General features: G+C 48.5%; 1 protein-coding gene across 1 annotated transcript; it reads left to right on the top strand.

The window, feature by feature from the left end:
* Positions 1–916: 916 nt before the first annotated feature.
* GRXCR2 (glutaredoxin and cysteine rich domain containing 2) lies at positions 917–5,229 on the top strand. The gene is made up of 3 exons (XM_030459419.1): positions 917–1,261; positions 3,108–3,323; positions 5,050–5,229. The coding sequence occupies exons 1-3, from the start codon at positions 917–919 to the stop codon at positions 5,227–5,229; spliced, it is 741 nt and encodes a 246-aa protein (XP_030315279.1).
* Positions 5,230–15,004: the final 9,775 nt, after the last annotated feature.

Below are 15,004 nucleotides of genomic sequence, written 5' to 3'. Positions count from 1 at the left end.
TACTGTGGTGGTGCCTTTTCCACCAAACCTACTCCTCGTATTTTTCCCTCAAAAGGAAAAGCAAACCCAAGGTGTTGGGTGGGCACAGAGATCAAACCTGCTCCAAGGGAGCCACGGGGCAGAGTCTCCTTTCCAGGGTAACCCCAACCCCTTTGCCCAGCACCTTTGGTTTTCCTGATGGGAAAGAAGATGTCCTGATGGGAAGAGCTGCCCTTTCTGTGTCCCTTGAGAGCAGAGGAGGGAGCCTGTGGTGGCTCTTGGGAGGTCTCTCTCCTTTCAAAATGAAAGCCCAGTCCTGAACGGTCAAAGGCTCTGAAAGGCAGGAAGAATTACAAATAGGGACTGAAAGCTAAAGAGGGAGAAAATCTTAATTAGATCTCCACCAACCTGTAGAGGAACACATTTGGATTAAAATGGCACAGGGCTTTGTACTCTCAGGGTTTCAGAGCGAGAACGGGAGATTATTCACATTTGCTATTTGGGAAGCTGGATTGCTTTTTCTGTGAACTTGTCTTTTTAACTTCTCACCTTGTCAGAAAATTGTGAAAAGCTGCTGGGATGGTGTATTTGGGGTAGTTCTTATCGCAGCACATGGCAGAAACATTTCCATGGTTTCAGAGCTGGGCAGAGTTTTCTATTTAATCCTCTCCTCCCCGAGTTAACTCCTTTGCTCTTGTGGTGAGCCAGCCCTGCCCCAACCCACCTGCTATTTCACTGCCATCGCTGTTTTCTCTTTGTGAGCATCTATCAATATTTAATGCCACGGTGTCAGTTTTGCTGTAAGATGAGAGGAACCTCTAGAAACCTTGAATTATGCATCCTGTGATGGGGTGGGGGGTGAGGGGGCAGAGCTTTCTTTTGGACCCAAAGCTCTTGGAGCCGATCTCTCCAGGACTTGCTGCCTGGAACCCTGATCATGGATGAGCAGCAGAAGAAACTCAACCAGAGGCACGAGGGGAGGCCCCGCAAGGTGAGGTTCAAAATCTCATCCTCCTACAGCGGGCGGGTGCTGAAACAAGTCTATGAGGACGGGCAGGAGCTGGAGCCCCCCGCCAAGGAGCACTCCCTGCGGTCCCTCCGCCACAGCTTCGAGCCAGAGGACCCTTTCTGTGGGGCCAGGGAACATCCAGAGAACAGGTTCTGCCCGCCAGCCAAGCTGACTGCCCAGAGGATCAGCATATTCAAGGAGGACAGGAAATACAGTCTCACCAGCAACTCGCCTCTGCTCGGGGACTGCCAGCCTGGTGACAGTCACTGCAGGGTGAGTGCTGTCCAGATCAGGGCTGGGAAAACCACTTCGGACCAAACCCTTGGGTCAAAACTCCTCTTTGCCAGCCCAGGGTTTTAAGAGAGAGGTTGAAAACCTTCAGCCTCCATCCCACACGCTGCAGAGGGGCTGCTCTGCAGCTCTGCCTTTTGTAGGGTAAGATACAACATTTCCATGTGTCCCAGTGCCTATACGTAGGGATGCTAATGCATCTCAAGCAGTCAAACGTAAGGTGGATATTATCTTAATTGGGGATATTTAAAGCATTAAAGTTGCATGACTTGAGCTGGCAAAGCGGTTGGTGCCAGTGGCAGTGCTGCAGAGAGCCTCTGAGCCAGGCAGCCACATGCTCTGGCAAGTCAGGATTCCCCTTTGGCTACCCTGAAAATCCCATCTTAGTTTCACCGGGTGTTTTGTTAACACCTCCTCAATGCCACAGACACAGCAGCGTGTCTTTAGTCCTAATAAGAAGCCAGGGCCTGTGTAAGACCTGTTTAGTTGATTAATGCCCTGGGATTAGGTCCACTTTCTTACCCGGTTGAATTACTTTTACTGGTGTTTGGTTTTATGAAATCTAGATGTCCCAACTAAACAATTGATGTGACAGTGATGTCACTGATGATATTGATAACACAGCCACGCCACGGTGACACACAAACTGCACGGGGTGCCTGGCACAGCATCAGCAGACTTGCACAGCTCGGGGTGAGTCTGCTCAGAGAAAAGATGATAAAAAGGCAAATGGTGTGAGGATGGCTCCTTCAGCCCTGCTGGGGCAGAGCAGTGACCAGTTGGTGTCCTGGTGCTGGGTTGCTGCTCACACACCCCAGTGCTGCATCCAGCTGGCTCCTGGCAAAGCAGCATCCCAGAGCTGTGCCAGGGGAGCCCAGGTGGCTGAGATTTGAGCTGTCCTGAGTTGGTACCCTGGGCACCCAGTTTAGCTGCAAATATCAAACCACCAGGAATCTCTCCTGCCTGGGGACAGAGCACAAAGGTGATCTTATCCCTCCCATTAATTTGTTCTGTGTTCCCAGATAATGCTCATTTCTATTCCCTCCTTTCCCTAACCATAAATACCTTGAATAATTGCTCTATCCAGGACCAGTTCTGTGCATTTGGTATTTGGAGACACCGTGTCTGGGCCCCCAGAGGCTTCTAAAGCCTTCTGCAGGTTGGTGCTGCCCTCTCCACCTTCCCCCTGCAGAGAAGGAGGTGCCCAAGGAGGGGCTGGGGCAGCAGTCAGCTGCCTGGTGTCTGCTGGTGTGACTGGAGGGAGCATCTGGACATCTCCTTTTGCAGGGCTGGGTGACACAGACACTTAAACAGAGTGTGTATAACAATAGGATGTGCTGGCTGCCATGGGACACCATGGGACAAGGGGCCTAGCAAGCAGAATGCTGCTTTCAGAGACACGTCTGACCATACCAAGCTTAGCTTTAAAGTTGTGAGAAAATAATACAAATTCAAGTGTGCCCAGAGGTGGGTCTTTAGACTGGCTCCTCACTGGTAGGGCCACAATCTATCATTAGACAATGAGGTTTTTCTGTCATCTGATCCTTTTGCCAGCAAAGAAAACCTTTCCTTTCAGTCTGAGAAAACCAAAATCAAACCAAACATTGGAAGCTGCAGAGTAGGTCACCAACACGGGGAACTTCTACTCCTGGTCAAAACCATGAGAACTCTTCTCTGTCCCCCAGCTCCTCAGCCTTCCCAGGAGCGTATATCAGGCCCTGCCAGTGCAGAGGTTGCTTTTCCATAAGTGCCAACACTGCTGCTCTTAGAACTTCTTTTCTTCTTGTGGTATTTATACTGGTGAGACACTGATAAGATTCCTCTACAGGCTTCCCCAATTCTAGATTTTGGCAAGATCATAATCTACACCAACAACCTGAGAATCATCCGTGCACCCATGGACCGTAAAGAGCTGATGAGAAGAATCATCCAGACTGAGGGGGTCAGTGACTGGGCCTTTGTCTACCGGGAAAAGAAAGAAAGGCTTGGTGGTGGACACAAAAGAGATGTGGAAAAGAAGGTTGCCCGCAACCAGTATGTGCAGGTAAGAGAAAATCTCACATGCTTTTGGGTCTTACAGCCCTGGGCAGACCACTGAGAATTCCCAACCAAGTCCCACCTATGCCTGTATCTGGGGCTTAACTAAATCTGGATGAAAAGCATCACTTTGTTCCTCTTCCTGCCTGGGGGATGAGTGACCAAGGCTGTGCTCGCAGCTCTGGAAGCTGTGCTCTTCCCAGATGTTCGTGTCTCCCACTTGATCCTTTCCCTGCAGGTGGGTGACATTTATGTAGCTTGGCTGAGGTCCATCCCTTGTCACCATCTCCCAGAGGAAGAAGAGCAGGCCAGAGTTTCTCCAGCCTGCCCAGGTTAAACACAGCTGCTCTGTGGCTGAGACTGCCCCGGGCTAAAATTTTAATATCGGCTGGAATAAGATTGTGCCTTCCACTGCCTTTCTCACAGCTTAGTCTTTGTTGGTCAGGATCCCAATTAGTCTGACCATAATTTGATCCCACAAAACACAATGTTGTCATGCAGGGCAAATCCAAAGCCTTGCAGTTTTGCAGATTTGAGACCTGTGCTGAGGGCAGGTGCCCTTGCTCCTTCTGCAGCCACCAGCCTCGCACAGAGACCCCAGGGAAGGGGAGCTTTTCCCTGAGGAGCTAGGCAGGATATTTGGCCTTTGTCAGTTTTGAAATGAGCAGAAAAGACAGGATCCATCCCCTCTACTGGCAGACCAGTAATCAAAAAATTACTTCTGGCCTTTGGAAAAATCTGTGTCCAAAAGTATGTCCATCAGATCACTGCCCTCACTGGAGGGGCAGCTTGGAGAAGGACAGCAGCTCCTGTGAGACAGCATTCCAGAAAAACTTGTTATCTCTAAGAACTCACCAATGTCCTTCTGTTCTCTTTGGTATTTGGGAACAAAAAGTAAAACCCGAAGGTTCCAAAAGTATGATCTTTATGGAATAACTATGGCTTTACTAAGCATCAGTATTGTGAACATTCAGCTACAGGTGACCAAACCACAAAAAAGTTATTCAACTAATTTGGACTTTGGAATTCATAAGCAGGAACCAGCATGAAGCACATCTGGCACCAGGTCCCCACCTCACAGTCAAAACCCTGTGGCTCAGGTCTCTGAGCCTGACATCAAGAACACAAACCCAGCTCCAGCGCTGCATCCTTCCTGGAGCAGATATTCAACCATCTCTGGGCTCTGTGGAAACACTGAATTTTAAGGTGGGATCTGAAAGAGGCTGCCTGGCACCCTGGGAGTCAACGGCAGGCACAGGGGAGAGCTTGAAAGAAGCTGCTGGTGCTGAGGGGTTGTGGGGGGAGAGAGGGAGAGGAAGGGCACGGAGGAGTGAAGTGTGGGTGAGAATTGAGGGTACAGAGCTGGGGAGAGGGATGGGTTGAGAAATATCAGATGGAGCTGTGCAGACCCTCTCTGGAGGAGAAAGATGGATTTAAAAGTATGGTGTTACACAGCCCAGTCACATTAACTGCTCCTTTTGTGTGGGTACCCACAAATTGTCCCCAGCAAGATGGGAACCTTTTTCTTGACAATCTTGCTGTAGAGAGCTGAATATTTTTGGCAGAGTGGCACATCAGGAGCAACTTAAAAGACCAGAAGAGACAATTGCCCTCTTTGAAGTATGTAAGTATGTTACTGACTTTGGTGTCTGATACCCACTAACTTTTTCTTTCTTTTCTTCTTTTTTTTTTTTTTTTTTTTTTTTTTCTTTCCCGTGACTTTTCTCTTTCAGGAAGGAGAAGCTGAACACGGTTGTTCCCAGTGTAAAGGGTCGGGCTCTGCTCCTTGCTCCCTGTGCCACGGAAGCAAGTTTTCAATGCTGGCAAACAGGTTCAGAGAGTCCTACAGAGCTCTGCGGTGCCCGGCGTGCAACGAGAGCGGGCAGCAGCCCTGCCAGATCTGTGCTCCCTGACCAGGACTCTGTAGCACCCAAAAACACCTTTGAATTTTTTTTTTTTTTAAATTTTTTTTTTTTTAACCTCCAAGCGGCTTGGCTATGACAAGTTTTTCCACGAGAGGAAAGGCACTTTACACCCACCTCTCTGCACCTCTGCTCTGGACTCTCCCTGGGGTCGGATGCTCACGGCTGCTGAATCAGCTCGGACCTTGCTCTCTGCAGGGGGAAACTTCACCCCTGGTGCTAGAGGGGGGTCTGCACTCAGAAGTTAAGCACCTAAACACCTAAAATACCTCCGGCACCTGGGACTCAGCCTGAGTTTGCTGGCACTGCCCCTGGGCTGGGTGCAGCCGGTCCGGCCCAGCAGCCGCTCCAGTAGAACCATTAAAACCAGCAGCGTTGGTAACGTGTCGAGGTGTGAGGTGTGTCTGTGCTGAGGAATGGTGCCTCCCCTCGGTTTTAACTTGCTAAATGTTTTAAAATCTCCCGTTCCTGGCAGTCAGCACCGTGCCCGCGTCCCGAGCGCTTCCCCAAGGTTTTGCTGATTCTGACGCGGGTTCTGATTTATGGGGAGAAATCGGAGGCTTTTAGCACACCTGGAGCTGTTAGATGTGCACAGGAATTTATTAATAGAAATTGTAAAATTTTCAGCCTACTTATGGGGAAGTGCTGGACTCGACCTCCACTCTGAGATGCTCAGCACTTTTCAGGGTCGGGCTGGTGGGGAGCAGGATTCTGTTGCTTAATATTAATCCCGTGTTGTAATCTGAGGAAGGTGAACTAATTAGGGATGCTGGGGGGGACACTTTGCAGGCACAGAACACGGAGGCTTCAAGAGGCTGAGGCACACAAGGGGCAAGGTGTTTCTTCCCCTCAGCCCTAACTTCTGACATTTTCTATCCACCAGCAGAGTTAGTGCAGCCTTAACTTCCATATTACCTCTGAGACGGGTGAGCTAAGAGACTGCTCACATGTGCTTGGTGCTGAGCTTGCAAGCCTGGGCAGGGTAATTTATGGCCAAGTTTTATTCTCCTACTGTAAGTTATGAGATTTCTCTGCAGTACTTACATGATTAGAAATAACGCAGGGTTAGCCCTTAGACTTCTGAATGTCTCCTACTGAAATGGTTTGATGGGTTCTAAGGGTTTATTTATTTTTTAAGTGCATAAATCTGTAGCAAATACTTGGTTAGCTTCATTTATCACAATAGGTTCTGCAATATGGAAAAATTTAGTCCTTTGGCTATTGATGGCAGATGAGAACTGGCAAATCAGAAATCGTTGTCAAGCAGACCTCTCCCCTCAGCTCTGACCTGTTTGATCTCGGTTTGTTGGGCTCGTTTAAAAGATTGATGGCTTAAGGGAAAAAAAAAAAGTAACCGGGTGAAATTGCTGCCTGATAGCTTAATGTTTACAATAAAACTAGGTGAAAATACGCACTGATAAAATCAATATTTATTGTTCTCGGGGCATTACGATCTTTCTCAGCAGCTGCCGGGCTCTGCTTGTGCGGGAACCCGCGGCTCTGCCCCCGCCTCTCCGGGACCCTTTCCCCTCTCCCTGCCTGCGGGTCACTGTGCGGGAACTGCACCGCGGGGGGAGAGCTGCGGGGCCCGGGGTCTGACCGAGCCCTCCCGGGGGTCCCGCTCCGCATCCCGGGGATGTGCGGGCCCTGCCTGCGCTCCAGCCTCGGCCTTCACCGTTATCCGAGAGGTTTGGTTTTGTTTTTTTCTTTTTTTTTCCCCCACGTTTAGCTGCAAATCGGCGTTTCTGTGCCCGGGGTGTCTGTTCCCTGTCAGACTGAGCCCCCCCAGGGCTCTCACTCACAGCTCAGACGGCTCCGGTGCCTCCGGGGGGGGTGGGCAGCACCTTTGTCCTGCTGGGAGGTGGGTGCCACTGCCCAAAGAGCACCCAAACCCCCAGCCCGGAGGGGCTCTAGGGCAGTGGGCAAACCCCCAGGGCAGGAGGTGGAAGATCTGCCCTAGGAGGAAAGGCTGAGGGAGCTGGGGTTGGAGAAGAGGAGGATGAGGGGTGATGAGGGGTGTTTGTAAAGGGAGAGAGCGAGGAGGATGGAGCCAGGATCTTCTCAGTGATGCCCAGTGACAGGACAAGAGGTAATGGATGTAAGCTGGAGCACAGGAGGTTCCATATAAACACAAGGAGAATTCTTTTTACTGTGAGAGAACCCTGGCCCAAGCTGCCCAGGGAGGTTGTGGAGTCTCCTTCTCTGGAGACATCCAAAGCTCGGGATGTGTTCCTGTGTGACCTGCTGGAGGGGAGTTGGACTCCAGGATCCCAGCAGGTCCCTTCCAACCCCTGACTTTCTGTGACTCTGAGGTGTGGGTTGCCCAGCCTGGCTGGCAGCTCCCTGGGGGGCTCTGGATCTGCTCCAATGAAAATACCAGATCTGTAGAAAACTGTTTCATGTGTTCTGTGCCCTGGCAGAGTGTGTCACCGCTTGGTGCTCTCGGCCTGGTAGCACAACAGTCATTCGGCTTTTCAGTAGGCTTTAAAATGAAAATGTGGTTTGTTGCTTTTTTTTTTTTTCAGTGGTGGAAAGCTGTGGTAATTGCAGGTAAACAGCCTTTCTGTTGCATCTGCTCCTGGCAAAACAGCATCCTGCTGAATGCTCCTTCTGAGTGCTGCTGCCTCTCAGACCCAAGCTCCAAGCTGTGCATCAAAACTGCCCTTTTTATTGGTGTTTTCCCCTGAACAGTGGCACAGAAATAGGGAGGCATTCTAAGCTTTGTTAGGAGCTGATGCTGGGCTTTTGTCCTCCAGCTGAGTGGGTTTTGTGAGCACCAAGGTGAAGAATGGATTGGGCTCCATTGTATTTGTTTTGGCCACGACTTTAAACATTAATGCCAGAAGTGAGCAGCTGTCTAGTGCAGGGCATTTCCTTGGCACAAAACCCCATGAGTTTGTGGGTGTTCTCAGCAGGACAAGATGGTTAAACGAATGTTGACTTTGAGCTGAATTCCTCGTTGATGCAACAAACTTAAAACACAAGGAAGGAATTTTTTTGCTGCCAGGTCTCCACCTCCTGGTAGCAGAGGTTTGGCTTTGACCAGGGCCGTGCCAAGGAGAAGCTGGAATGTCCTCACTTGTGGGATGCATGGCACTGGGACTGACACCAGAGCTGGGCTGGACCACAGAATGCCTTGTGCTAAAGGGAGCTTTGATTAAGAATTGTCAGATCCTTAAGAACTGGGTTGGCTTCATGGGGTAGAGTCAGAGTGGAAGATGATATGTTGTATTTTAACCAAGAAATAACAAGTTTTTCCTGTTGCTGAAAGCCTGTAAAGATGATGCTGGGTTTGCTGAAGTCAACAGGCTTCTGCATGCAGCCTTCAGCTTCTCCTCTTCAGTGTCCATCTCATGGGGAAATGACTGATGAGATACAAGAATCTCTAAAAGATGTGCTGCCGTGTCTCTGTTTTAATTGACCCCGTTTGTTTGTTTGTTTGTTTTTTCCTCCTGATGTTTGATGGCTCAGCAGAAAATGGAATTGGATCCCTGTCTGGAAAACCAGACTGCCAAATACATGAAATTCTTTTACAAAGAAAAAACCCAAAATGTCCTCACAGGCCAAAGACCATAACTTGAGCAGTAAGTACAGGCAGAGGTATTTAGTCTGGAATCTTGCAGCTTATGTTCTGTTCTCTCTCTCTCGCCTCACAATAGGACTTTATAGGACTTTGCAGTGGTGCAGTTATGGTTTCCTTTTAGAAATAAACGATACAAAACAGGGAGGGGCCACAAAAAAGCAATCGTTTTTGTTTCTCGCCCTGCTGCAGGGATCCTGAGCTCTATGTTGGGCATTTGCTCACCGTGTAGTTTAGAGTGCCACACCATGGCAAACCAGAGGATCTGCTCCCAAATCCTCCTTGGAAAACCCTGACCTCACTCGGGGAAGGCAGGGCCACCTTGTGCTGATTTTCTGGAGTGTTTGGCAATTAGAGGTGAGAGAAGAAGCAGAGTTAGTGCTTTTCGTTGTGAAAGGTTTGAACTGGAGTGAGAATTAAAATGGAAATTGTATTCTCTAGTACACTTCCATACGACTGGAGAAGGGCAGCTGGAGGTGAACACTGAGGCTAATTATGACAGCCAGAAGCACAGAGCAGGAAGGTTAAAATAATCCTCATTTGTATGTGGCAGCAAAGTGCATCACATGCTTTTAGCCAGGAATTTGATATGATTGAAGAAGTAATTGCCATAGTGACTAATAAATGCCATGGTTAAAGCTGACTTCAGGGCTCAGCTCCTGCTCTTGTTCTTTCTGTCCTGGCTCCACAGCTGAACCTTTGAATGTTGGGATGCTGCAGAATGGGGTGGGAGGGTGCAAGCAGACGTGCTGGCAGAGGATACCAAAGCCAGATGGGGCTCTTTGAGGGCATCTTTGTGCCAAGACATCTCCTGGCTCACAGAAATCCCATGCATTGCCTCGACTCGGAGCGTTTTGTGCATCACTCCCAATTTACAGTCTTTGAAGACTGAGCACAGAAGTCACTGGGATGGGGGAATGGGCCAGTGGGGGCTTTTTTTATTTTAGGACCCCTCCCTCTCTCTTGAACATCTCTGGGGGAGGTGTAAAACATCCTTGCACTCTGCAGCAGCATCACACCCAGCATCTATCAACACATCCTGCAGAGCTGCATATGGAATGTTCTCCATAAGGAAGAGGTGGTTATCAGCCTGCTCCAGCTGACACCAGGCTCTATGTCCTTGTGTGTCAGTTCAGAAATAGGCTGGAAAATATCCTGCCTCTGCCAGGAGTTTCCAGAGAAAATGGTCCCTCTGTGGTGGGTGTGGGGGCCAGGCACGGGCAGAGCATCTGGTTCAAGGATGACAAATTGATTTGTATCTTAAATAAGTGTATCTGTGTGTGAAGGGCTTTTGTATTTGTCAATCTTTATCACAGCAAGTAGTCTGGGCAGTGAGTTTGCTGCACCTTTTGTTTGTTTGTTTGTTTTTTTGTTCTTTTTAAATTTACCTTTAAACACAACCACCACCTTTCCAAACCAGTAACAACGTAGAGGAATCTGGAGAGGTTTAGCTGATTTTCTAGTGTCACTGCTTTGTTTCCTTCCAGTTAAAAAAAAAAAAAAAGAAAAAAATCAGAATATTTATGAATTTAAATATTATTATTTTTTGCGAGTCTTTGAAGCTGTCATTTTGATTTATGTGTGCTCCATTTGATCTCGCATGTAAAACCAGCCCTTCACTGCTTTGAAATGTTTTATTTTTATACAAATCATTATGTGTAACCTGCAGTGATTTCTTTCTGCTGCTGAACACAGTGCAGCTTTGGGAGGCCTGCTATTTCCCCCAAATAACTTCTGAGAAACATCGCTGCAGTTAGGAACTGCTGCTTTTGATAAATGATGGTACACATGCCAGTTAGGGAAGGTGTGGAGGGGCCTTAATTCCCTGGGTTCAGAGTAATGACTAATGCAATCAATTCTGCTTGTTGTTATTTGCAGGGAACAATCGATGCATTTGCAGGAAGGCTGAGGAGTTCTCCCTCTGATTTTAATTGTTGGGTTTTTTGCCAGTGGAGGATGGAGGAGTGAACCCAGGAGTAACCCCATAGCTGCTGAGGTACCTGTGCTGGGGTGTGAGGGGTTTTTTGGGTAAGGAGCTCCTGGTGGCTCCAAACTGCTCTTTGCTGGTGAGAGGGGCTCTGGCATCTCCAGGAAACACTCACCAGTGGCAGCCAGGCTGAAAAAAAAAGTCATTTCCAAAGCTATGGATGGCTTAAAGGCAAAGTCAGCCTCCTGGGTGAAACTGGTTTGTTTCAGGTCCTCTTAGACTGGTGGAGAAGAAATGTCTTTAAAATGAGCAAATCAGGGTGGTGTGAGGAGGGGGCTGCAGCTCTGGGTGGGACAGGGCTGGGCTGGAGGGATCCAGCTTGGGCTCCTGTGTGTCTGCAGTCTGGGGGCTGTGGTGGCCATGGGATGAGATCCTTTTGTTCCCTGCTGCTGATGGCTTTGGGATCCCCAGGGAGCAGGAGCCCAGGGATGCTGCTGTGTCTGACAGCATCACCACTGCTTCCAGACGTGTAACCTTCTGTCTGGGGCTGTGCTGTGCAGGAAATGGACTCTGTTTAAATACTGGGGTAATAGAGCCTGCTGGTTAGTGCAAGATTTATGGCAATGTCTCTTTGTTTCACCCCATTGGGCCTGGCAGCCTCACATCAATAATGCAATTGTGGGGCTGAGCAGCACAGGGTGGAGGAGCCTCCATCAGCTCTGGGGCTTGGAAACCTTGCACATCCCTGAACAAAGAGTGAAAGTTGATTTAAAAAAAAGAGTTCTCAAATCTCTGGATTAGAGAACAGCCTGTTCTGGGTTTGTCACCCTATTTAGCTATTTAACCCACAATTTCTTTTACTTTGGGATTGGGGAGCACCTCTCAGTTCCCATGGCTGTGGATTACCCAAACGGAGTGAGCCCTAACATGAAATTTCCCCACCCCTCCTAAAGGTTTGTGTTTTGTTTAATGTCAGCCTGCTGGTCAGTATTTCTCTGGGCTGTCAATTAAATTAGCATAGAGGTTACAACGTGTTTGTGGTGTTGATTGAGTTCAATAAACTGTGTTTACAGCTTTGAGTTCATTAATCAGGGGAATGCTGAGCACTCTCTGCAGCAGACAGCAAGGTCCTTGTGGCCTTCCCTGTCCCATTTCTATCCAGAGAAGTTTTGTAAGGTCCTGAGAAGTCCTGATGGAAATCTCCAGCTCCAGCAGGAACTGAAGGCTGTCAGGAATAGAAGGAATTTCATGGTGCTGACAATTGGGAAGCAGCCACAGGTTCTCAGCCCTTTGCTTGATCTGCACCCCATGAAGTGGTTGTTTGACAGATCCCACCCCATGCAACTCTTTGAGGAAGAACTCTTTTCCTGGAGAAGTCTTCAGCCTGGGCTGCTTGCCAGCTGGCTTCTTGCTCAGGAGTGTTCTGTTCTTGATCTGGGTTATTAAATATTAAAAGGCAAAGTGATTTTAAAAGCCACCCGTTTTTGGGAGATACTAAATAACTGTAATTTGTTTCCTAATAGATAGTTTTGTCCTTGTCACTGGGTCCAACTCCATACAGAAATAAATGTGTGATGAGACAGGACTGCTCTGTAAATCTTGTACACAGAATGTTTGCCCAGAGTGAGCCTGAGAATAGAAATTGGGCTGAGAACAGAAATAAACTGAAGTCTGGGTGTAGGTCTGGCAGCTCAGAAAGCTTTCCTTTCACCCTCAGGTTCCTTTCCTTTCCCTCAGTGCCAATGGGAGAAGGTTCTGTGGTGGCTCCTGAAGGCTCACAGGTGGCTCCTGTGGTGGGTCCTGCAGGACCCTGCAGCAGGGGAATTGAGTTCCATGTAAAATACAAAACACAAACCACCCCCCTTGCTGCTCTCTTAATTTGCCAACATTTCTTCTGCTGGCACATTTGCTGTCTTGTGAAGTCTTCCCAACTACCTTGTTCTTACTAAAGAAGAACAGTGGCATTTGCTGCTGTAACTCCTCCCTCCTGATTTTCTTTTCTCATCTCAGATGTCTGTGGGGATTACTTACAGGAGGAAAATTGCAGTGTGCCAGGATGCAACTCCTGAAACTTTCAGAAAGGTAACTGCTCAGAGAGATGCAGGCACTCTATAAACCCTTAATGCTTCACTACAGTTTGTCTTGTTTAAAGGGATCTCATTTCCTAAGGAATTTTTACTATTTTTTTTTTAAATTAGAAAAGTTACTTTTAAAGAGAAGTTAAGGGAAAAATATTCTCAGGGAGATGATTTTATATTTTACTTGAATGGGCAAAATTGTAGCCCTGAGCACAGTAAGAGGTAACTGATGGTGGTGGTTTTACAGGCAGTAATGGGCTTTTAACTTTCATATCTGGAAAAGTAAAGCTGTTTGAAAATGTTACCTGTGCACAATGAAAACACAGCCCCTTGCCCCTGCCTGATCTCAGTGCTGTCAGTGCAGGTGATTTTTGGGTGGCAAATGGTATTTTTGTAACCACTCAGTCTTGTGGATCTCAGTGGGAAGGTGGCAGCAAGTAACAAACACTGGGGAGTTATTTCTGAGCTGAGCTTGGGTGTTTTGGATGTCAGACCCTTGGCTCCTGAACACACTGGCTTGTAATCTCTCACAGAAACACTCTGTAAGTGAATTTAGGGGGAATTAAAATAATAGTGAACGTGTCTCTAGCACAGTGCAAACTATAACAGCATCCTTGGGTCACTGCAAGAGGATATGGGGAGGCTGCAGAAAATATAAGAACCCTGGTGCCATCCCTTAGTGTGTCCTGTCCCTCTTTTAATCACAGTCCTTTCTTCACTACCTTAGTTTATTATTTGGTTGGGGTGTGGGGTTTTTTTGTTTGTTTTGGTTTTTGTATTTGTTTTTTTTTCTGTTTCTGCAGAATATCTTGCAGCATCCATTCTGTATACAGAAAAGGAAGAGGACTCATGGCTTAATGTGCAGAAAAGAGACAGAGCTGTGAAAACTCTGTGTTTCCAGGGACATGTTTGCCTGTGTCCCTGAGCCAGGAGCCTGGAGAATCCAGAGTGGTGAGTGCTGACCCCAGGGATGCTGCTCCAGGCCTGCAGCCCTGCAGATTGGGTTTTCTGCGGCACAAATCATTGCTGGGAATTAATTTTCTGTTGCTGGTCTGGAGTCAGGGAAGGCAGCCCCCCTGTTCCTGCTCAGCAGGCGTAGCCAGAGCCTTCGTGGTGCAGGTGCTGGGACAGAAGTTTAAAAATGATCAGCTTGGCAGGCACTGGCATGGGGCACACTTGTTCCCAAACTGTTTTCTTTCTGCAGGGTTTGTCCTGTGAGCCCCAGGGATGGGAGGCTGTGCCTGGGAGGACACACGTTTGTCTTTGTGCAGGATGAGAGTGGAATTTCTAATTCCCACAGCACTGAAACCAGCAGGTATGTGATACATGGGGTGTCTTTAAAAAATTTATTTATTTTATTTATTTTCTTTATTTGCAGCTGATGTCAATCCTGTTAATTCTGGGTTTGTGCTTGTGTCTCCTGTAACTACACATTGCTTCTGCCTTGTGATGTTCCTGGGAAGTGTGGCAGGGTTGTCCTGCAAGGCCCAAGTGACTTCAGAAAGCTCTAAGGATGCTGAAGAAAAAACCCACCAACTTCAGATGGAATTAAATTCCTTGTGGCTTGGGGTTTTTGAAAGCCCCTTGCTGGGACGTGGCTGTTTGAGGACACCTTCCTCTGGCTTTGTAAACTGGTTTGCTCCACACGTTTACTGGGACCTTCCTGAGGCTTCCTCTGCATCCGAGTTGCAGCAGAGCTGGGGGTGTTGGTCCTGCTGGTCTGGGAATCCTCAGCTGGTGTGACAGGTCCCTCATTCACACCCAGTTCCAGTTCAGGAAGGACACTGGGTGGATGGATCCCATGGACCTCAGCTGTGCTGCCCTGGGCAGGGAGGTCTGGGGACCCCTCTGCACACCCTGCCACCTCCTCAGGAGCCCTCTGGACATAACTGGGGTCGAAGAAACTCTGTCTGGCAAAGCAGGTTGGGATTTCAGCTGTGTCTGGCACACTGAGGGTGACATTTGCATTTGCATAGACGATGGGATTATGCAGAGGGCATCACTTTGGCAGCACTTTGGAGCTGGAGGCACAGGGTGTGCAGGGGCAGAGGGGCTCTCCCTGGTGTGGGGGGATGCTCATCACCTGGGGATGGGGATTACAAAGGTTCCCCACACAAAAGCTCCCTCATTTGGAGAGCCTGGCACTGGGTGGAACTTTAATTTAGTTCTGAAAGCTGTGCA

The sequence above is a fragment of the Calypte anna genome, chromosome 13 (assembly GCF_003957555.1).
Source record: "Calypte anna isolate BGI_N300 chromosome 13, bCalAnn1_v1.p, whole genome shotgun sequence".
NCBI lineage: Eukaryota > Metazoa > Chordata > Aves > Apodiformes > Trochilidae > Calypte > Calypte anna.
This window is presented reverse-complemented; position numbering and strand designations above follow the sequence as displayed.